Source organism: Liolophura sinensis, chromosome 2 (genome assembly GCF_032854445.1).
Source record: "Liolophura sinensis isolate JHLJ2023 chromosome 2, CUHK_Ljap_v2, whole genome shotgun sequence".
Classification (NCBI taxonomy): Eukaryota; Metazoa; Mollusca; class Polyplacophora; order Chitonida; family Chitonidae; genus Liolophura; species Liolophura sinensis.
The window spans coordinates 4426576-4450218 of NC_088296.1; the positions used below are offsets into that span (position 1 = coordinate 4426576).

The 23643-nt window shown below is 41.0% G+C and overlaps 1 protein-coding gene across 1 annotated transcript in view; it reads right to left on the reverse strand.

Annotated features, from left to right (window-relative positions):
* The window catches only part of LOC135462773 (methylcrotonoyl-CoA carboxylase beta chain, mitochondrial-like), a 33941-nt gene extending 10596 nt beyond the window's left edge, over positions 1-23345 (reverse strand). Inside the window, exons 1-10 of the mRNA XM_064740018.1 lie at positions 23159-23345; positions 20602-20668; positions 18912-18996; positions 18581-18682; positions 17433-17560; positions 15285-15397; positions 13425-13538; positions 12446-12510; positions 9177-9276; positions 7629-7724 (exon numbers count right to left, since the gene is read on the reverse strand). Of these exons, the coding sequence (XP_064596088.1) occupies positions 7629-7724; positions 9177-9276; positions 12446-12510; positions 13425-13538; positions 15285-15397; positions 17433-17560; positions 18581-18682; positions 18912-18996; positions 20602-20668; positions 23159-23287 (999 nt within the window). The 5' untranslated portion in view covers positions 23288-23345. The remainder of the gene's footprint in view (positions 1-7628; positions 7725-9176; positions 9277-12445; positions 12511-13424; positions 13539-15284; positions 15398-17432; positions 17561-18580; positions 18683-18911; positions 18997-20601; positions 20669-23158) is intronic.
* Between the last annotated feature and the right edge of the window lie 298 nt (positions 23346-23643).

Consider the following 23643-nt stretch of genomic DNA (forward strand, 5'->3'; position numbering starts at 1 on the left):
AGGAAACGCAAAACAGTACCTCAACAAACTTACAAGTGCACAACAAGATATTTACCAATAACTTGGCACTGTACCAGCATGTCAATTACACTTTGTACTCTGTACATGAACATTCATGTCTCCACAGCTATAACTTAGCACTGTACCACCATGTCAACTATACTTTGTACTCTGTACATGAACATTCATGTCTCCACAGCTATAACTTAGCACTGTACCACCATGTCTACTATACTTTGTACTCTGTACATGAACATTCATGTCTCCACAGCTGTAACTTGGCACTGTACCACCACGTCAACTATACTTTGTACTCTGTACATGAACATTCATGTCTCCACAGCTATAACTTGGCACTGTACCACCATGTCAACTATACTTTGTACTCTGTACATGAACATTTATGTCTCCATAGCTCTAACTTGGCACTGTACCACCACGTCAACTATACTTTGTACTCTGTACATGAACATTTATGTCTCCATAGCTATAACTTGGCACTGTACCACCACGTCAACTGTACTTTGTACTCTGTACATGAACATTTATGTCTCCATAGCTATAACTTGGCACTGTACCACCATGTCAACTGTACTTTGTACTCTGTACATGAACATTTATGTCTCCATAGCTATAACTTGGCACTGTACCACCATGTCAACTGTACTTTGTACTCTGTACATGAACATTCATGTCTCCACAGCTATAACTTGGCACTGTACCACCACGTCAACTATACTTTGTACTCTGTACATGAACATTCATGTCTCCACAGCTATAACTTGGCACTGTACCACCATGTCAACTATACTTTGTACTCTGTACATGAACATTTATGTCTCCATAGCTCTAACTTGGCACTGTACCACCACGTCAACTATACTTTGTACTCTGTACATGAACATTTATGTCTCCATAGCTATAACTTGGCACTGTACCACCATGTCAACTGTACTTTGTACTCTGTACATGAATAGTTATGTCTCCACAGCTATAACTTAGCACTGTACCACCATGTCAACTATACTTTGTACTCTGTACATGAACATTCATGTCTCCACAGCTGTAACTTGGCACTGTACCACCACGTCAACTATACTTTGTACTCTGTACATGAACATTCATGTCTCCACAGCTGTAACTTGGCACTGTACCACCACGTCAACTATGCTTTGTACTCTGTACATGAACATTCATGTCTCCACAGCTATAACTTAGCACTGTACCACCACGTCAACTACACCTTGTACTCTGTACATGAACATTTATGTCTCCACAGCTATAACTTGGCACTGTACCACCATGTCAACTATACTTTGTGCTCTGTACATGAACAGTTATGTCTCCACAGCTATAACTTGGCACTGTACCACCATGTCAACTATACTTTGTACTCTGTACATGAACAGTTATCTCCACAGCTATAACTTGGCACTGTACCACCATGTCAACTACACCTTGTACTCTGTACATGAACAGTTATGTCCTCCACAGCTATAACTTAGCACTGTACCACCATGTCTACTATACTTTGTACTCTGTACATGAACATTCATGTCTCCACAGCTATAACTTGGCACTGTACCACCATGTCAACTATACTTTGTACTCTGCACATGAACATTCATGTCTCCACAGCTGTAACTTGGCACTGTACCACCACGTCAACTATACTTTGTACTCTGTACATGAACATTCATGTCTCCACAGCTATAACTTGGCACTGTACCACCATGTCAACTATACTTTGTACTCTGTACATGAACATTTATGTCTCCATAGCTCTAACTTGGCACTGTACCACCACGTCAACTACACCTTGTACTCTGTACATGAACATTCATGTCTCCACAGCTATAACTTAGCACTGTACCACCACATCAACTACACCTTGTACTCTGTACATGAACATTTATGTCTCCATAGCTCTAACTTGGCACTGTACCACCACGTCAACTACACTTTGTGCTCTGTACATGAACATTCGTGTCTCCACAGCTATAACTTGGCACTGTACCACCATGTCAACTATACTTTGTGCTCTGTACATGAACAGTTATGTCTCCACAGCTAAAACTTGGCACTGTACCACCACGTCAACTATACTTTGTACTCTGTACATAAACATTTATGTCTGCATGGCTGTAACTTGGCACTGTACCACCACGTCAACTATACTTTGTACTCTGTACATGAACATTCATGTCTCCATAGCCATAACTTGGCACTGTACCACCACGTCAACTATACTTTGTACTCTGTACATGAACATTCATGTCTCCACAGCTATAACTTGGCACTGTACCACCACGTCAACTACACCTTGTACTCTGTACATGAACATTTATGTCTCCACAGCTATAACTTGGCACTGTACCACCACGTCAACTACACCTTGTACTCTGTACATGAACATTCATGTCTCCACAGCTATAACTTGGCACTGTACCACCATGTCAACTATACTTTGTGCTCTGTACATGAACATTGATGTCTCCACAGCTATAACTTAGCACTGTACCACCATGTCAACTGTACTTTGTACTCTGTACATGAACATTTATGTCTCCACAGCTATAACTTGGCACTGTACCACCATGTCAACTATACTTTGTACTCTGTACATGAACATTCATGTCTCCACAGCTATAACTTAGCACTGTACCACCACGTCAACTACACCTTGTACTCTGTACATGAACATTCATGTCTCCACAGCTATAACTTAGCACTGTACCACCACGTCAACTACACCTTGTACTCTGTACATAAACATTCATGTCTCCACAGCTATAACTTGGCACTGTACCACCATGTCAACTACACCTTGTACTCTGTACATGAACATTCATGTCTCCACAGCTATAACTTGGCACTGTACCACCATGTCAACTATACTTTGTGCTCTGTACATGAACATTCATGTCTCCACAGCTATAACTTAGCACTGTACCACCATGTCAACTGTACTTTGTACCCTGTACATGAACATTTATGTCTCCACAGCTATAACTTGGCACTGTACCACCATGTCAACTATACTTTGTACTCTGTACATGAACATTCATGTCTCCACAGCTATAACTTAGCACTGTACCACCATGTCAACTATACTTTGTGCTCTGTACATGAACATTCATATCTCCACAGCTATAACTTAGCACTGTACCACCACGTCAACTACACCTTGTACTCTGTACATGAACATTCATGTCTCCACAGCTCTAACTTGGGACTGTACCACCACGTCAACTACACTTTGTGCTCTGTACATGAACATTCATGTCTCCACAGCTATAACTTGGCACTGTACCACCACGTCAACTATACTTTGTACTCTGTACATGAACAGTTATGTCTCCATAGCTCTAACTTGGCACTGTACCACCACATCAACTACACTTTGTGCTCTGTACATGAACATTCATGTCTCCACAGCTAAAACTTGGCACTGTACCACCACGTCAACTATACTTTGTACTCTGTACATGAAGAGTTATGTCTCCATAGCTATAACTTGGCACTGTACCACCACGTCAACTATGCTTTGTACTCTGTACATGAACATTCATGTCTCCACAGCTATAACTTAGCACTGTACCACCACGTCAACTACACCTTGTACTCTGTACATGAACATTTATGTCTCCACAGCTATAACTTGGCACTGTACCACCATGTCAACTATACTTTGTGCTCTGTACATGAACAGTTATGTCTCCACAGCTATAACTTGGCACTGTACCACCATGTCAACTATACTTTGTACTCTGTACATGAACAGTTATCTCCACAGCTATAACTTGGCACTGTACCACCATGTCAACTACACCTTGTACTCTGTACATGAACAGTTATGTCTCCACAGCTATAACTTAGCACTGTACCACCATGTCTACTATACTTTGTACTCTGTACATGAACATTCATGTCTCCACAGCTATAACTTGGCACTGTACCACCATGTCAACTATACTTTGTACTCTGCACATGAACATTCATGTCTCCACAGCTGTAACTTGGCACTGTACCACCACGTCAACTATACTTTGTACTCTGTACATGAACATTCATGTCTCCACAGCTATAACTTGGCACTGTACCACCATGTCAACTATACTTTGTACTCTGTACATGAACATTTATGTCTCCATAGCTCTAACTTGGCACTGTACCACCACGTCAACTACACCTTGTACTCTGTACATGAACATTCATGTCTCCACAGCTATAACTTAGCACTGTACCACCACATCAACTACACCTTGTACTCTGTACATGAACATTTATGTCTCCATAGCTCTAACTTGGCACTGTACCACCACGTCAACTACACTTTGTGCTCTGTACATGAACATTCGTGTCTCCACAGCTATAACTTGGCACTGTACCACCATGTCAACTATACTTTGTGCTCTGTACATGAACAGTTATGTCTCCACAGCTATAACTTGGCACTGTACCACCACGTCAACTATACTTTGTACTCTGTACATAAACATTTATGTCTGCATGGCTGTAACTTGGCACTGTACCACCACGTCAACTATACTTTGTACTCTGTACATGAACATTCATGTCTCCATAGCCATAACTTGGCACTGTACCACCACGTCAACTATACTTTGTACTCTGTACATGAACATTCATGTCTCCACAGCTATAACTTGGCACTGTACCACCACGTCAACTACACCTTGTACTCTGTACATGAACATTTATGTCTCCACAGCTATAACTTGGCACTGTACCACCACGTCAACTACACCTTGTACTCTGTACATGAACATTCATGTCTCCACAGCTATAACTTGGCACTGTACCACCATGTCAACTATACTTTGTGCTCTGTACATGAACATTCATGTCTCCACAGCTATAACTTAGCACTGTACCACCATGTCAACTGTACTTTGTACTCTGTACATGAACATTTATGTCTCCACAGCTATAACTTGGCACTGTACCACCATGTCAACTATACTTTGTACTCTGTACATGAACATTCATGTCTCCACAGCTATAACTTAGCACTGTACCACCACGTCAACTACACCTTGTACTCTGTACATGAACATTCATGTCTCCACAGCTATAACTTAGCACTGTACCACCACGTCAACTACACCTTGTACTCTGTACATAAACATTCATGTCTCCACAGCTATAACTTGGCACTGTACCACCATGTCAACTACACCTTGTACTCTGTACATGAACATTCATGTCTCCACAGCTATAACTTGGCACTGTACCACCATGTCAACTATACTTTGTGCTCTGTACATGAACATTCATGTCTCCACAGCTATAACTTAGCACTGTACCACCATGTCAACTGTACTTTGTACCCTGTACATGAACATTTATGTCTCCACAGCTATAACTTGGCACTGTACCACCATGTCAACTATACTTTGTACTCTGTACATGAACATTCATGTCTCCACAGCTATAACTTAGCACTGTACCACCATGTCAACTATACTTTGTGCTCTGTACATGAACATTCATATCTCCACAGCTATAACTTAGCACTGTACCACCACGTCAACTACACCTTGTACTCTGTACATGAACATTCATGTCTCCACAGCTCTAACTTGGGACTGTACCACCACGTCAACTACACTTTGTGCTCTGTACATGAACATTCATGTCTCCACAGCTATAACTTGGCACTGTACCACCACGTCAACTATACTTTGTACTCTGTACATGAACAGTTATGTCTCCATAGCTCTAACTTGGCACTGTACCACCACATCAACTACACTTTGTGCTCTGTACATGAACATTCATGTCTCCACAGCTAAAACTTGGCACTGTACCACCACGTCAACTATACTTTGTACTCTGTACATGAAGAGTTATGTCTCCATAGCTATAACTTGGCACTGTACCACTGTGTCAACTATACTTTGTACTCTGTACATGAACATTCATGTCTCCACAGCTATAACTTAGCACTGTACCACCACGTCAACTATACTTTGTACTCTGTACATGAACATTCATGTCTCCACAGCTATAACTTGGCACTGTACCACCACGTCAACTATACTTTGTACTCTGTACATGAACATTTAAGTCTCCACAGCTATAACTTGGCACTGTACCACCACGTCAACTATACTTTGTACTCTGTACATGAACAGTTATGTCTCCACAGCTATAACTTGGCACTGTACCACCATGTCAACTATACTTTGTACTCTGTACATGAACAGTTATGTCTCCACAGCTATAACTTGGCACTGTACCACCATGTCAACTATACTTTGTACTCTGTACATGAACATTGATGTCTCCACAGCTATAACTTGGCACTGTACCACTGTGTCAACTATACTTTGTACTCTGTACATGAACACTGATGTCTCCACAGCTATAACTTGGCACTGTACCACCATGTCAACTATACTTTGTACTCTGTACATGAACATTGATATCTCCACAGCTATAACTTGGCACTGTACCACCATGTCAACTATACTTTGTACTCTGTACATGAACATTGATGTCTCCACAGCTATAACTTGGCACTGTACCACCACGTCAACTATACTTTGTACTCTGTACATGAACAGTTATGTCTCCACAGCTATAACTTGGCACTGTACCACCATGTCAACTATACTTTGTACTCTGTACATGAACAGTTATGTCTCCACAGCTATAACTTGGCACTGTACCACCACGTCAACTATACTTTGTACTCTGTACATGAACATTCATGTCTCCACAGCTATAACTTGGCACTGTACCACCATGTTAACTATACTTTGTACTCTGTACATGAATATTCATATCTCCAGTACAATGTACATGATACTTTTTCCTGCTGATTAAATTCTTCCTTTTCCAATTTGTATGTATTTATTTATTTGATTGGTATTTTACACCGCTGTCAAGGATATTTCACTTATACGATGGCAGCCAGCATTGTAGAGCCTGGGGAAAAGCCCACAACCATCGGCAGGTTGCTATCAGGTCGCTAGCAAAAGCTGGACTTGTTCTAATTTGTGTATATTTTCAGCAATGGATGATTTGACTAACAAATACACATAGCTACTTGCAGGAGGAGATTTATTTTATGTATTTATTTGTTCCTCTATACATACATTTATTTACTAGTATTTATTTATTTATTTATTTGTTTATTTATTTGGTGGTTTGGCCATGCTTTAATACACCATACTCATGAATTATTCATGGATAATTTAGTTATACAACAGAGGGCATATTTAAGGTGAAAATCGGGGCTATGCACAGGAATTAAACCACTGCCCTCTGGCAAGACTCTGAAAAAAAACCTCAAGACTTGAATTAATGATACATGGAATGGAGTCTGTGACCTCTGCCAAGGTCAACACATGAAGAGTTCAGGCGCAAAAGCAGATAAATGTCATTCATGCCAAGACATTAAAAAATTCATGGATTTTTTCATGTTTTTGATATCTTTGTATTTGTTTTCCCATCTCTGTGATAATTCACTTTTTTTCACATAGACCTTCATATGCCTGCAGTCCTAAAAACAGGAGGTAAATACAAAATTTAATTTGTTTTGTAATGGCAAATTGAAATGAATTTGTCTGTTCTTTGCTCCTGAATTAATTTTTACCTACCTCCCGTACATCAAACGTTTTTTTCAAGTTGTCTCCAACAATTCCATATAACTCATCTGCAGGGTACAGGGGTGCCTCTGGGGCCTCCACTGTTACCTAGGCAACACAACAAGTAGTACATTTTAACTATTTGTTATTTAGCAGCAAGTTGAAATATTGGTTTCTCATACTATAGCATTCACATTTATTTGAGGAGAAACCAGAATGTACAGGGTAAACCAATGACCTTTGGCAAGTTACTGACAAGACTTTTCACAGATATACACACAATATTGCTGGAACAGAAGGTCTTCAAAGAGACTCCTTAGACTCTGCATATGGTTACCTGAGTGTCAAATAAAGCTATTGTCACCAAGGCCCAAGGTAAACAGCGAAACGGAATGTCTGTCTTAGGCTGGGATTGAACACGTAACCCTTGGTGTACAGTAACTAAGCTAGCATATACATGTAGTAACAGCATAGCACTTACTGAAAGTTTCAACCTTTTCAACTGCTAAAACACTTTTTTCAGTGGAATTTATGCATACAGCAATTATGATAATAAATGTGATGGTATAAAATAATTTGTTTATGTCATTAAAGATGCAAGCTTCACAAAACTGCGCAGATTACTTCTCTATACCCCATAGATTTGGCAGAATGTGTCAAAATACTGGCTGCAGAGGCAGCTGAAACGGCTGAAGAATACAGGTATGTCTACATGTTGTAGGAACATTACAAAGAAACACAACCTGCAAAATGTCACCGTTCGTAATTGCCTTATAAGGAATGTTTATTTGTACCATATGAATGCATGAAAACAAGAAAATTCACAAAATTTACAAATCGAGTTGAAAATGCAAAACTCCTGCAAGTAATTCCAAATTAATATAAGGGGAGACAAAATGAATCTCTACACCAAATTTAAACAAAATCGGACCGTGTTTGGTGTGATTATTGAACAAGGACCAATGACCAATGAGACTATTAAATGTCCATGGATTAGGCTGGTTTTGGAACTTGATCAAAACCAACAATACCACCAAGAATCCCACAACTCAAACACAACACATGCAAAATTTATGCACATGGATTAGGCTGGTTTTGGAACTTGATCAAAACCAACTACCACCAAGAATCCCACAATTCAAACACAGCATATGCAAAACTTATGCACATATTCGGCTGATTTTCAAACCTGAAATCAGCACAAGCAATTTGATCAATTCTGACGCTGTGAGGTTAGGTACATTTTATGCTGGCTTTTTCTCTGGCCGTACCTGGGAAGATCTGGCAGCAACCTGCGATGGCTATGAGTTTTCCTTGGGCTCTGCCTGGTTTTCTTCCACAATAATGCTGGCTGCCGTCGTATAAGTGAAATATTCTTGAATACGGCAAAAAACGCCAATCAAATAAATAAAACAAATATTTTGGAGCAGTTACTGGGAGAAGAGCCAAAGCAGGGCAGATTTATAACTCCAAATTTTATTCCTCACTTTCGCAGAAGCACTGGATATCAATAATGATCAACATGATGGAAGAAGAGGAAAAAGAAGAAAAGAATCTTACATTTGGAGATTTCTGGTAGTTAAGATGACTCACAACCTTCCTGGCAATGTGCAATGCATGCTGGTCGTCCTGTGCGTAATGGTCCGTCACACCAGACTTGCTGAAACACACAACCCAGTCTGAGCTGCAATCTTCTGTCATGTGATACAATCTCACACACGGAAAAATGACTTAAGCTGCAAATTTTGCAGGATTCTGCTAGTTCTGTTAATCTTTGAAAAGCGTTTTGGGGTTTGTTTGGAAGATAAAATGATCTTCTACTTGAAGAAAATGTAGGACTTAATTCCAACGTAATATTTTATGACATTTGTTTGCCTCTATTTTTAGTTTGAAAAACTTGATGTTTTCTTCAAATGTACCAATATTAAAATTTCATTAGCATGGAACATACATCCTTCTGGTACTGTTAAGTTAAGAAATAAAGCGCAGTTCGCCATGTTCAAATCACCTAGATAATGCACAGGAGACAGGAGTTGTCCACTGTTTGAGAACTTAGGACACAGGCCGCCCGAGTTCTCTAACAATGGCCAGTTACTGACATTATCCCGTGTATTTCAACGCCAGCCTGACACAGACCAGTGGCTGCAGTGGTGCTGAGACAGTGGTTTGTGTATCGCCGACTAACTCCTGCATCACGGGAAATGTCTACCATCACAGAGCACAAGCCCAGCGCATGCTTGTAATACCAGCAATCTGCCATTTTAGATGGGTTACTGGTAAGAGAATATTCAAAAAATTATTATCGAAATGGAACCGTCCCAGCGTCCATGACGAGGGCGGCAACTGTGTGTAGATTTGAGCACACTTCACTCACCACTGTTTTTAGTGTTACGACTGTTGGAAGTATGTTAGAATGTTATAAAGATAAATCATGTTGTTGACTGCAACACCAGGGGTTCAAAACCGACTACAAAATCTAACTCTCTTCTGAGATCTACCGTACTGGTTCCCCTGAACATTACATTTCGTTGCATCTAAATTACAGCATTCAGCAGAAGCACACATTTTTTGATGATTACAGTCAATGCAAACTGAATGAAATGTTAATGTAATAAAAGAAAGGCATACAGCATGGAGATGAAAACCAGAGCAGCGACGACAGTGTGATAGACGTACAGCATACAGGGTAAAATCAAAGCAGTGATGACAGTGTGATAGACGTACAGCACAGAGGGTAAAATCAGAGCAGTGACAACAGTGTGATAGACGTACAGCACAGAGGGTAAAATCAGAGCAGTGACAACAGTGTGATAGATGTACAGCATAGAGGGTAAAACCAGAGCAGTGATGACACTGTGATAGACGTACAGCATAGAGGGTAAAATCAGAGCAGCGATGACAGTGTGATAGATGTACAGCACAAAGGGTAAAATCAGAGCAGCGACAACAGTGTGATAGATGTACAGCATAGAGGGTAAAATCAGAGCAGTGATGACAGTGTGATAGATGTACAGCATAGAGGGTAAAACCAGAGCAGTGATGACACTGTGATAGACGTACAGCACAGAGGGTAAAACCAGAGCAGCGATGACAGTGTGATAGATGTACAGCACAAAGGGTAAAATCAGAGCAGCGACAACAGTGTGATAGATGTACAGCATAGAGGGTAAAATCAGAGCAGTGATGACAGTGTGATAGATGTACAGCACAGAGAGTAAAACCAGAGCAGTGATGGCAGTGTGATAGATGGACAGCATAGAGAGTAAAACCAGAGCAGTGATGACAGTGTGATAGACGTACAGCACAGAGGGTAAAATCAGAACAGCGTCGACAGTGTGATAGACGTACAGCACAGAGGGTAAAATCAGAGCAGTGACGACAGTGTGATAGACATACAGCATAGAGGGTAAAATCAGAGCAGCGACGACAGTGTGATAGATGTACAGCATAGAGAGTAAAACCATTACAGCGACGACAGTGTGATAGACATACAGCACAGAGAGTAAAACCAGAGCAGTGATGACAGTGTGATAGACGTACAGCACAGAGGGTAAAATCAGAGCAGCGACGACAGTGTGACAGATGTACAGCACAGAGGGTAAAATCAGAGCAGCGGCGACAGTGTGATAGACGTGCTGGCATGGAACATGGCAAACTATACTTTATTACTTAACTTACATGTACCAGAAGGGTGTATGTCTGAGTTCCATGCTAATGAAAGCTTGTTATTGGTAAGCGAAGAAGTACGGCCTCGTCAATTAACCTCAGTTAAGGTTTTATTCTCGCTGTTCATATAAATGAATAAATAGCAGTAAATTACACCTCCCCTAGCACCATAGCTTAAGCAGAATTAGGTCCAAGAAAAAAATGCACTGATGTTAACTGCAATTTATTAGACATCACTAGTGTAGAATTACTCAAAATGATGTGTTGTCATTACATTTAACATATTTGTACAAGAACATTAAAACAATGCAAATGGGCCAGGGCTCGGGGATGCTTAGTCTATAAGGATACTCAGGCCACCTGTGATATATCACAGTCCAGTGCTTCTTTAACTCTACTGACCAGTATTCTTCTGGTTTTGACCAGCAGCTCACTGTTAATTTCGAGCCAAGTCAAGTGACCATGCTTGTACTTGTGCCTAGTCATGTATAGTAGTGCCTAGTCGTGTATAGTAGTGCCTAGTCATGTATAGTAGTGCCTAGTTGTGTACAGTAGTGCATAGTTGGTTATAGCAGTGCCTAGTCATGTTTAGCAGTGCCTAGTCTTGCACATGAGTGCCTAGTCGTGTACAGCAGTGCCTAGTCATGTATAGTAGTGCCTGGCCATGTATAGTAGTGCCTGGTCGTGCATAGCACTGCCTAATTGTGTATAGTAGTGCCTAGTCGTGTATAGCAGTGCCTAGTCATGTATAGCAGTGCCTGGTCTTGTATAGCAGTGCCTGGTCATGTACAGCAGTGCCTGGTTGTGTACAGCAGTGCCTGGTCGTGTACATCAGTGCCTGGTCATGTACAGCAGTGCCTAATTGTGTATGGTAGTGCCTAGTTGTGTATAGTAGTGCCCAGTCATGTACAGCAGTGCCTGGTTGTGTATAGCAGTGCTGAATGCGCTTTGTGAAACTGGCCCCTGGCTCACTAGACGAAACTCCCTTCTCAATTATATGCTGGATGAAATAACAATTAAACCTAGAACAATATGTCTGTACAGTACAGACTAGAGATACTTTAATATCAGACCAACTTAGAATTTCGAAAGTTTTTCAAGAGCACAAAGAACAAAGAAAAAAATTTACAAATTGTTGAAAAACAAAAATGATTTATGAGTACCTGCAGTGAAGATCAGCGCCACCTAGTTCTTCAGGGGAGACAACTTGTCCCAAAGCTGCCTTAACCTGCAACAACCAGCAACAGCTTAAAACATATATCAAAGAAATAACACAAAATCTGCCTGTGATTCTGCGAATCTATTGGTTGAAAAAGGGTGTTGTGCTTAGTGACAAAAAAAAAAAAAAAATCTATACATTACATTTTGTGGCAAAGTGGTCTACCAACTGCATTATACACCTATGCTATGAACACCCCCACTATGAAATTCTTTGTTAACAAGTTAAGTTCTCTGGACAAAATCATGCGAATTTAACTGCTTTTGACCTACAGGTTACCCACAGAATGCAATCCTAAAATTTGTAGCTGTGCTTGAATTTTTGACTTCTTAAGACATTTGATACATACAGGTCTTGGTCTTAAGAGGTGAGTGGGTACTCTAGCAACACCGTCTTCTTGCCACAAATTTTGGTGAGTCATCTGTTACTTGCCATAATATGGTTCATTTTTATGCCAACATAAGGAAACATTTCATTTTCTCACTTTCTGCTCACTTGAAATGGCAAGATGGAAAGGGAAAAATTGCTTGTCAGCTATTTTCTCATGCCAGGTATGGATTTTAGGGCAAATGAAGTTGTGCCCGGTTTCTTCCCAACATAATGCTGGCCGCCCTTATGACTAAAACTTTATGAAAACTGTATTGTATAAGTTAAATATTTTTGAGTACAACGTAAAACAACAATCAAATAAAAAAATCAAATAAACAGGGCAAATATGGTGTGGTCTCAACCCAGTGGTCATATAATACCTGAGAGTGGTCAATTCTGCTGGTATTTAACCTGCCATGGCATAAGATACCGTAGTAAAATAGCCCTTCACTACCATCAAGCATCACTTTGCTGCCACACAGCAGCACAACCTGAAAACCACGGATTGTTTTGCTCATGGCTTACTCTTTTTGACACAAGCAGACTATTCATACCAGGGGTGGTCCCGCCAGAAAAATAGTCCCCTGGTTCTTGACGATGATGCTCTCATCTGACATCGCTGGAACGTAAGCCCCTCCTGCAGTACAGCTGCCTAGTACAACTGCTATCTGAAAAAAACAGTGTGGAAGAACTATTTATTTATTAGTTATTTGCTGATTGGTGTTCTATATTGTACATAAGAATGTTTCACTTATATATCAGTGGCCAGTTTTATGGTGAAAAAAAAAAAACAGACAGAGCCTGGCGAAACCCACAGCCATCAGCAGGTTGCTGGCAGACGTTCCCTTGTATAGCCAACGTCCACTAGGGCCCTGTGCCACAAAGCAATTGTAGGCTGACTTGGTTGTCATTGTCATGTCTGAGTTGCTTGTCATTTACATGGCTGAGTTGGTTGTCATTTTCAAGGCTGAGTTGGTTGTCATTTTCATGGCTGAGTTGGTTGTCATTTTCAAGGCTGAGTTGGTTGTCATTTCCATGGCTTAGATGGTTGTCATTTCCATGGCTGAGTTGGTTGTCATTTCCATGGCTGAGTTGGTTGTCATTTCCATGGCTGAGTTGGTTGACATTTCCATGGCTTAGATGGTTGTCATTTCCATGGCTGAGTTGGTTGTCATTTCCATGGCTGAGTTGGTTGACATTTCTATGGCTTGGTTGGTTGTGATTTCCTTGGCTGAGTTGGTTGTCATTTCCATGGCTGAGTTGGTTGCCATGTTCATAGCTGAGTTGGTTGTCTTTTTCAAAGCTGAGTTGGTTGTCATTTCCTTGGCTGAGTTGGTTGTCATTTCCATGGCTGAGTTGGTTGTCATTTCCATGGCTGAGTTGGTTGTCATTTCCATGGCTGAGTTGGTTGTTATTTTCAAGGCTGAGTTGGTTGTCATTTCCATGGCTGAGTTGGTTGACATTTCTATGGCTTGGTTGGTTGTGATTTCCTTGGCTGAGTTGGTTGTCATTTCCATGGCTGAGTTGGTTGCCATGTTCATAGCTGAGTTGGTTGTCTTTTTCAAAGCTGAGTGGGTTGTGATTTCCTTGGCTGAGTTGGTTGTCATTTCCATGGCTGAGTTGGTTGTCATTTCCATGGCTGAGTTGGTTGTCATTTCCATGGCTGAGTTGATGTCGTTTTCATGGCTGAGTTGGTTGACATTTCCATGGCAGACTTGGTTGTCATTTCCATGGCTGAGTTGGTTGTCATTTCCATGGCTGAGTTGGTTGACATTTCCATGGCAGACTTGGTTGTCATTTCCATGGGTGAGTTGGTTGACATTTCCAAGGCTGAGTTGGTTGTGATTTCCTTGGCTGAGTTGATGTCGTTTTCATGGCTGAGTTGGTTGACATTTCCATGGCTGAGTTGGTTGTCATTTTCAAGGCTGAGTTGGTTGTCATTTCAATGGTTGAGTTGGTTGTGATTTCCATAGCTGAGTTGGTTGTGATTTCCATGGCTGAGTTGGTTGCCATGTTCATAGCTGAGTTGGTTGTCATTTTCACAGCTGAGTGGGTTGTGATTTCCATGGCTGAGTTGGTTGTGATTTCCATGGCTGACTTGGTTGTCATTTCCATGGCATACTTGGTTGTCATTTCTAAGGCCACATATGTCTGATCTGTGTGCTGAGGAAAAACTTACTCAGGATTATTTCACTTATACAATGGTGACCAGATTTACGGGTTTAAGACGCCAGATGCGAGTGTTATTAAACCACAAACCTTTGGCAAGTTATTGACGAACTTTCTCACGTTACATACAACAGATATGCACACCATAATACTGGTTGGAAGATGAGTGGTCATCACTAAACAGCACAATGTACCCGTGTTGCGCCTTATGCTTCATGTTTGAGTGTGGGCACCTGATAACTTACCTGTGGAATACCTTTAGAGGACATCACAGCCTGGTTATAGAAGATTCGACCAAAGTGGTCTCTGTCCGGGAAGACCTCAGCCTGTCGTGGGAGATTGGCCCCACCTGAATCAACTGTGAAAATAAAGCAGAAAAAAAAATGTAACAAAATTGAAATCAGTCTGAGCAGCAACTCAGTATACATGCACTATAAACCCTACTCAGCTTTCACACTGAAGACAATTTATATTGCCAATACAGCCTCTCAGTCCAACTGACAGCTTGCTGACAATTTAATTTAATCACCAATGCCTGTACACGAGTTAGTTAACAAACTAAAGTTATTTTCTGATGTCGTTGGTATTAATTTATTTATTTATTTGATTGGTGTATGGCACCAGACTCAAGAATATTTCACTTCTAGGACGGTGGCCAGCATTATGGTGAGAGGACACTGGGCAGAGCCCAGGAGAAACTCACGACCATCTGTAGGTTGCTGGAGACCTTTCAACACACTGTATACAGTATGGACTTGAACTCAGAGCAATCACATTTGTATTCACCTGTGAGAAGCCCAGGCATGAGGTCTAAAAGGTCATCGCAGTAAATGATTTTTGTTTCGAGCTGCTCTTGAAAAATTCTTGTAAAACAAAACTGATGTCTCAGAATATCAGCTCTAACACACAATTTTTAAGCTTGCACATTTATGGTTCGCACATACATATCTAGGTTTGTGCAGAAGTAATGGGTGTGTACATACATATATAGGAACTTACAAGGGAGGTAACTGTTTAGTACATACCTAGATATGTACAAGGGAGGTAACTGCTTAGTACATACCTAGATATGTACAAGGGAGGTAACAGCTTAGTACATCCCTAGATATGTACAAGGGAGGTAACAGCTGAGTACATCCCTAGATATGTACAAGGGAGGTAACTGCTTAGCATATACCTAGATATGTACAACGGATGCAAATGGTTTGTGCCGTACTTCTTACAGCGCATGCGTCGCTCTCTACCTTTCCTTTCATGTCACTGTCACCACAGGCCGAGCTTGATCCTTGGAGCCCGAGTGATGCACGTAGGCTTGTTTAGGCTTAGTCTCAACACCTTTGTCCTCTTGCAGAACTATTTAATCAGTATTCATCAACAAAACTGTTTAAGGTTTTGGTTAGAATCGTGTTGTACATACTCTACATATAAAAAACGCATGTGTATAATGTTTTGTTAGAAACAAAGGTCAAGACAGAATGTTTGTGTTTTTACATCACTTCCTGCCCCATCACCATGATCCCAGTGACCTTGGAGTCGTTCAAGATTTCTGTTCAAAAGTTATTAGTGGTGGCAGTGTTGTAAAGCGAAAGGTAGAGAGTGGTGCATGCGCTGTAAGGAGTACGGATTGGTACAAGCCTAAGTGTACAAGGGAGATAACTGCTTTGTGTATACCTAGTCCACATGCTTGACCTGATTGACACGTAAGGTCAAGTACACATCAACGCCCCTGCTTCAGAGGTAGCTCTATGATTGGCCGTTGGTAAATCTCATAAAAGCCTCGTTTTCGCAAACAGGTCAGCTCTTTATGGATCACGACTTTGGGGAATCCCTCACTGACATGAACATACGGCATACAGCAAGTATCGGTAGCATTGTTGTCAGATTCATTAGCAATGAATTAATGATTGGTTGTTCATTAACAAGTAAAAAACGTAAGAAAAATTTAATTTTCTTCTGTGGATTGTCTGGGGGTGTGTTTGGAAAACCTTGCGCATACAGCTGGGATATGGAAAACCTCTCATTTTCAAAATTATTCCCTACCTGAAGAAGGAAGAACTGCCTCATGTTACACGTTGTGTCATGGTTGTGTTGTCCGTCAAGTTCACCTAAGCCTTTATATCTGTAGCATGTGTTAACCCAAGAAGGGATTTCCTCACTGTGGAAATGAGACGCACTCTCCTTGAAGAGGCATTTTTGTAGCCCAGTAAACCTTCTGCCAGGAGGATTCTAAAGTGATCACGCTCTCCCTAGCAGATGTTACTTTTGAGCTCAGTACAACTGCCCTGAGGATATCTCAGTCAATCAACCAGCAGCACACCAAGGTATACACAAGGGAGGTAACTGGTTTGTGCACGCCAAAATACACACAAGGGAGGTAACTGGATTATACATACCTAGATATATGCAAGGGAGGTAATTGTCCTGGGCTATTTCTTGAGCACGCAGATGTTTCTTCACTGTGATTGGATAATATGAGCCCCCTTTTACTGTAGGATCATTGGCAACTATCAAACACTCAATGCTGGAACAGAACAAAGTAACTAATTGTCATTATATTCATGAAAATTATCCTGGGACCATTCTGAACTTTAATACATGTATTTTGAGCTGATCATCAGTTGATATCAATACTGACCTTACATAGACTACAGAACTGACAAGAAACTTGTACCATGCTTAGAGTTGTTTTTTTAAACTGGGCGACCACAAAACAACAACATACAACCATTTTCTTGAAAAAAAATTTTTGTTTTTGTGAAAGTCACTCCTACACTATAACATTCAGATATACATGTATACAGGGAGTCAAATCCAGAATGTCAGCTGGTGTGCAAAGTCTGAAAAATTGCTGATTTCATCCTTATTGAAATTGAATTGAAATTTCAGCCTTAGCATTTCATTTATACTGGCAACTATATGAATGAAATGACAATCGCCACAGTCGTGTTAACAGTCAACTAGTTCTTGACTAGTTGTGGTGAGAGATCTTCAGGTGAAAAAAGACTTAAAAGGTGTTACTGCCAATGAGGTCCCTGACTTTGAGGTTGACAGCTCGAAAGCCCAAATAACCTCAGCCAAGTTTCATCACCAGACTCAGTGTTATGAGTGTAAATCCCACATCGATATTGTATTTATTTATTTATTTATTTGATTGGTGTTTTATGCCCTACTCAAGAATATTTCACTTACATGACGGCGGCCAGCATTATGGTGGGTGTAAACCGGGCAGAGCCCCAGGGGAAACCCACAACCAGGTTGCTGGCAGACCTTCCCATGTACAGCCACAGAGGAAGCCCCTGGGTCCTGGCTCGCTAACCAACTGAGGCACGGAGGCCCCGCCACTGGTCTTGTAAAAGACCTAAAAGTGCCTCCACAACTAAGCTGCTCATTTTGCCAGATCTTGGGAGTTCTATTCATTGTAAGAGGTCTGACTGGAAAGTAGGATGATATCCTACCAGAAAAATGTAAATTTCTATATTTTTTATGACATTTATTTGCCTCATAAACTTGAGATCATTTACCATGTGCAGGTCTGACATACCCTGACACTCGCCCAATCCCTGTGATGATCCCACCCGCTGGGACCTCCTCCTCTCCGTACAGGTGGTGACCAGCCAGCTGACCTATTTCCAGAAACGGTGACCTACATAACAGGAATTTAATGTTAAATTTAACTTGTCATTCAATAGAATATTATTCAAACTTGAACATACAGGTGTAGAAAAAGGTGTGTTATGTCACTGACAACACAAAGCATGAAGCACCCCTTAAACCAAAGGTATAACTGCATTTGTCTGAGGAATTTTTTTTTATAAAGATGGTAATGGTAGGGGAGGTAACTCCAGTGACAGATAAATATATGAAGTACAAACCCAGGATCCAGCAGGGTTGTGATACGGTCCCGGGGTAGCATTTTGCCTCGTGACGTCTGTCGTTCCCTTGCCTTCGCTCCACCACCTTCAAATCGATTGATTGCTTGATTAACTAAATGATGTAGCATGAGTTAAGAATACATGTATTTCACTTGTCCAAATGAGTGTAGGAAACCAGATTTCTCTAAAAGTTTAGCATGAAGTGACAACTGATACATTCTGCTTCATCCTGACATTTTGCTTGATCCTGACAGATTCATCCACCTTACAAAGCCACTGAACACTTTTTTGTCAACTCTGACTAATTTCTTATCTGGAAAACTGAAGTGTTGGCATCAAATGTATTATTTTAAGGTATTAATGTGCTTATTAAAAAAATGCCTTTTTACAGGTGAAATTTCAGGTGAAATACTGTGAACTGCAGACAAACTGAAAAACTTTCCCATACATGAATTACACCCAAATCTTCACATGCTGATTAAGTTAAACCTGTATAGCATAATTGGGGACGTCTATTGACCTCCCAAAAAAGTTATGTTATCTGGGAATGTACCCTAATTCTTTAACTGTTTCAACTACCACTGCCACCGACTCTTTTTTTGAAGCATTCTGAGGGAGCTATTTGGTATAGAGAAATAATGTGCACAGTTTAGTGAAGCTTGCATCTTCAGTGACACAAACACATCATCTTTGGTGTCACTTTCAGCATAGTCATATGTATACTTTGCATTGGAAAAAAGTGCTTTAGGTTTTGTAAAGGTTGACTCAAAGTATGGGTGCATCAGCACCTTAATTATGCTCCAATCCTCCCTCAGAAGTTAACAGCTAACCTAAATGTACCTGTATAATGCATCAATCTCACTGTCTGAACTGGATTGTACAATTTATTTATTGATTTATTTGACTGGTGTTTTATGCCATACTCAAGAATATTTCACTTAGACAACAGCGGCCAACATTATGGTGGGAAGAAACCAGGCACAGCCCTGGGGAAACCCATGACCATCTGCAGCTTGCTGCCAGACCTTGTCACGTATGGTCGAAGGGGAAGCCAGCATGAGCTGAACTTGAACTCACACAACTGCACTGGTGCGATTCCTGGGTGGACTGTACAAACAATTCTTCTGAACTGTGTACCGCCACAGCTACATGTGACTTGTAATAGGATTAGCTAATTTATTTATCTATTTATTTGTTTATTTGACTGGTCTTTAACGCCGTACTCAAGAGTATTTCACTTACACGACGACAGCCAGCATTATGGTGGTAGGAAAGCGGCCATAGCCAAGGAAAAACCCACGACCATCCGCAGGTTGCTGTCAGACCTTCCCACGTATGGACAGAGAGGAAGCCAGCATGAGCTCGAGCTTAAACTCACAGCGACCGCATTGGTCAGAGGCTCTTAGGTCATTACGCTGCGCTAGCGCTCTAACCAGCTGAGCCACTGTGGCCCGCGAGGATTAGTTTTTCATATATTTTCATATATATTCAGTTCTATTTGGTCCTCAGCAACCTATGGATGATCATGGATTTTCTCCGTGCTCTGCTGAATGTTCCAGAAAAGTTAGGCTACAGTGCATACAACCACATGATTGCCATCAATTACGTATTAACAGCAATCTACAGATTTTCTGCATCTAGTACCTTTGAAATAATAAGATATAGTTGTTGACACTACTGTTGAACAAACCTTGCAAGATTTTATTGACTTTCTGCTTTAGCTCCACGACCAGACTTTTCATCCTATCATAATTTTCCTGCAACACAATAGTTATATCATATCACATAATTCACAGGTACAATTATTTATTTACTTGATTAGTGTTTTACGCCGTAGTCAAGAACATTTCACTTAAACGACAACGGCCAGCATTATAGTGGGAAGAAACCTGGCAGAACCCGTGGGAAACACATGACCATTCGCAGCTTGCTGAGAGGCTATCCCATGTATGGCCAGAGAGGAAGCCAGCATGAGCTGAACTTAAACTCGCAGTGGCTGCGTGGGTGAGAGGCCCCTGGGCCTCATGAACAACACACAACAGGCCATTTATTTATTTGGTTGTTGCTTAACATCATACTCATCTCATCTATTTCCACAATGATGGCCAATTTTATAGACGAGCAAACTAAAGTTTTATAGGTGGCGCCAACTTAAGTCCCTGGAGTAAACCACAAGTTTTATAGGTGGTGCAAACTAAAGTGCCCTTAGTAAACCACCAGTTTTATAGGTGGCCCAAATTAAAGTGCCCTTAGTAAACCACCAGTTTTGTCTGTGGAGCAAACAAAAGTGCTCAGAATAAACTACTGACAAGTTTCTGACAAACACTCCCACGTGTGACCTTGTGTTATGTTGGCGAAGGACATGTGGTCTTACACGATCCTTCAATGTAAGATCACGTAAAAGTCATCCACACCGTATCCAAAGTGCTGTTTTCATGTGGTGGTATATAGTTTAAACATAGCGATACAAGTGTTTATTTACTTTTGTACATTTATTTAATACGTGTTTATCGAGGAATTTTTCACTTCTATAATCCTAATCAGGTTAATCAGGTTCATTGGTGGAGGAAAATGGCTTATCCCTATGATTGTCCACACAGACCATCACACGTCTGTGTTCATATTAGTTTTTATTACTATACTAGCATTTTGAGTGAAACAATGTCAAAGGGAAGAGTTCATAAATATGTCATGTCACATCTGACCCAGTCCGCGCTCTGACGCGTCAGACAAATGCACAGACGGTTGTACACTAGACCAGCATGATAAGTGGAGTAATGAGTATGTGAAGTAAAAATGAATTTAGTCGCCATTCTAAAGTACTGATGCGGCGCCATCCATGCCTAATGAAAACAAACAGCATCGTCATGGCAACAGAATGTTGAACAAGTTGAATGATCCCATGGTACATCACAGTGATAAAAGATACAGACCTCTTGGCCTATTAACCCGATGGTACTGAAACTTCATCTGATGTTCATAACTAGAAATGTCAGTATAATATATAATATGAACCCAGACATGTCGGACCAGTGGTTGGAGTAAACCACACCCTTTTCTAGGTACCAGTACTCAAGTTAACAATTCTCCTGACTGAACGACGCAGCCGAACCAACAAACATGAAGATCCACAAATATTACACCCACACATATACACACTGGCTAACTGATAGCTCTATGGGCTATGATTAAGTAGGAAACAACGTATCTTAGAGCTAGCTAATGGGAAGCTGGCATATTATTTAATCCCTTGAGGTGGTGCTAGTGTGAAGCAGGACGTTGAATCAAAACTCCAACCGCCATGTTTGAATGCATACTCCTCACAGCCCATACAAGGGAGATAACTACTGACATTACTAGCAACTGGTATATTTTGTAGATCTTCTTTAATCTATTCTTTAACTGTCTGAAAATCGTTTTTTATTCATCAGTACTGATTATGGGTTCCCTCTACGTCATTACTGGTGAGATCGATCCTAAACAATTACCCAGTACGCGTGTCAAAAGGTCTAACTGGCCTAATAGTGGCAATGATCACTGTATATGATTCACTTCACTGTGAGGAGTATGCATTCACAAATGGCGGTTGGCGATAGAATTTATCCAGTTTGCACTAGTTTCATGCTTTTGTAGATTTATTAGTGATAACACATTGGAACACTACCTGGAATTGATACCTGAGACGACTATGACTACGGACAGACAAATTATTTGGTGCCCAGCAGTAGTATATTAAAACCAGCAGGGGAAGAAAAGAAGTGTTCAAGGTAAGCTTATGGAACCAGACAGGGCTGTGATCGCATACATAATCACAGCCCTACAGAGCTAAGAACAGTTGTGATTTACAAGGGGACTGTGCACCGGCCCGGATAGCACAGTTGGTAGAGCGTCCGCTCCGGGACCGGTAGATCCAGGATCAATCCTTGGTCGAGTCACACCTAAGACTTTAAAAGAGGAAGTTGTAACTTCCTCGCTTGGCGTTCAGCATGAAGGGGATAGTGCAACGACTGGTTTACCCGTATCAGTATAATGGCTCGGGCGGGACGGCTTACTTGCCTTCGGTAAGTCGTCTCAGTGATGCAGCACTAAATAAAAGAGCGGTGGAAATCCGTCCTGCAACAAGGAGGCACATTACACGTGCATGCACCCTAATGATTCCTTCGTCGTCATATGACTGAAAAATTGTTGAGTACGACGTTAAACCCCAAGCACTCACTCACTCAAGGGGACTGTGCAGCATTAATCACCTTGTATTCAGGACTCCCCACTTCTGGACGCGTGCCGATCGGGGCAACGTTATCAAAATGGTACAAACGTGTGACAAGAGGCCTGATTTCAGTTCGCACCAGAAGCCGCAGAACCTGAGGTCGCCACATCTTGGTTTTCTTCTTGGTTCCCTTCGAGTTTATCTTTCCCCTCACTACAGAGATGCCGTTTACGCCACGCGGCTTGAGGTGAAAAAAGATAGCTCTGCAATGTCATCCCGCCAAAATTAAACAGGCATTTGTATAAATGCTATGAAAATAAAATAAGTTTGATTACTTTACATAAATACTTTTAGTATAATTTGAAAATAGATGAATGATTTTTAAGTCAACTTATGTTAAAATGCGGCTAAAAATATAAGTTTTGATATGAGGGTGCCGAACATCAATGGGGTCCGTTTGTCACGAAAATATTTATTCAGTGTGTTGACATTTTAGACTAAAACAACCACAAAAGGTTTATTAGT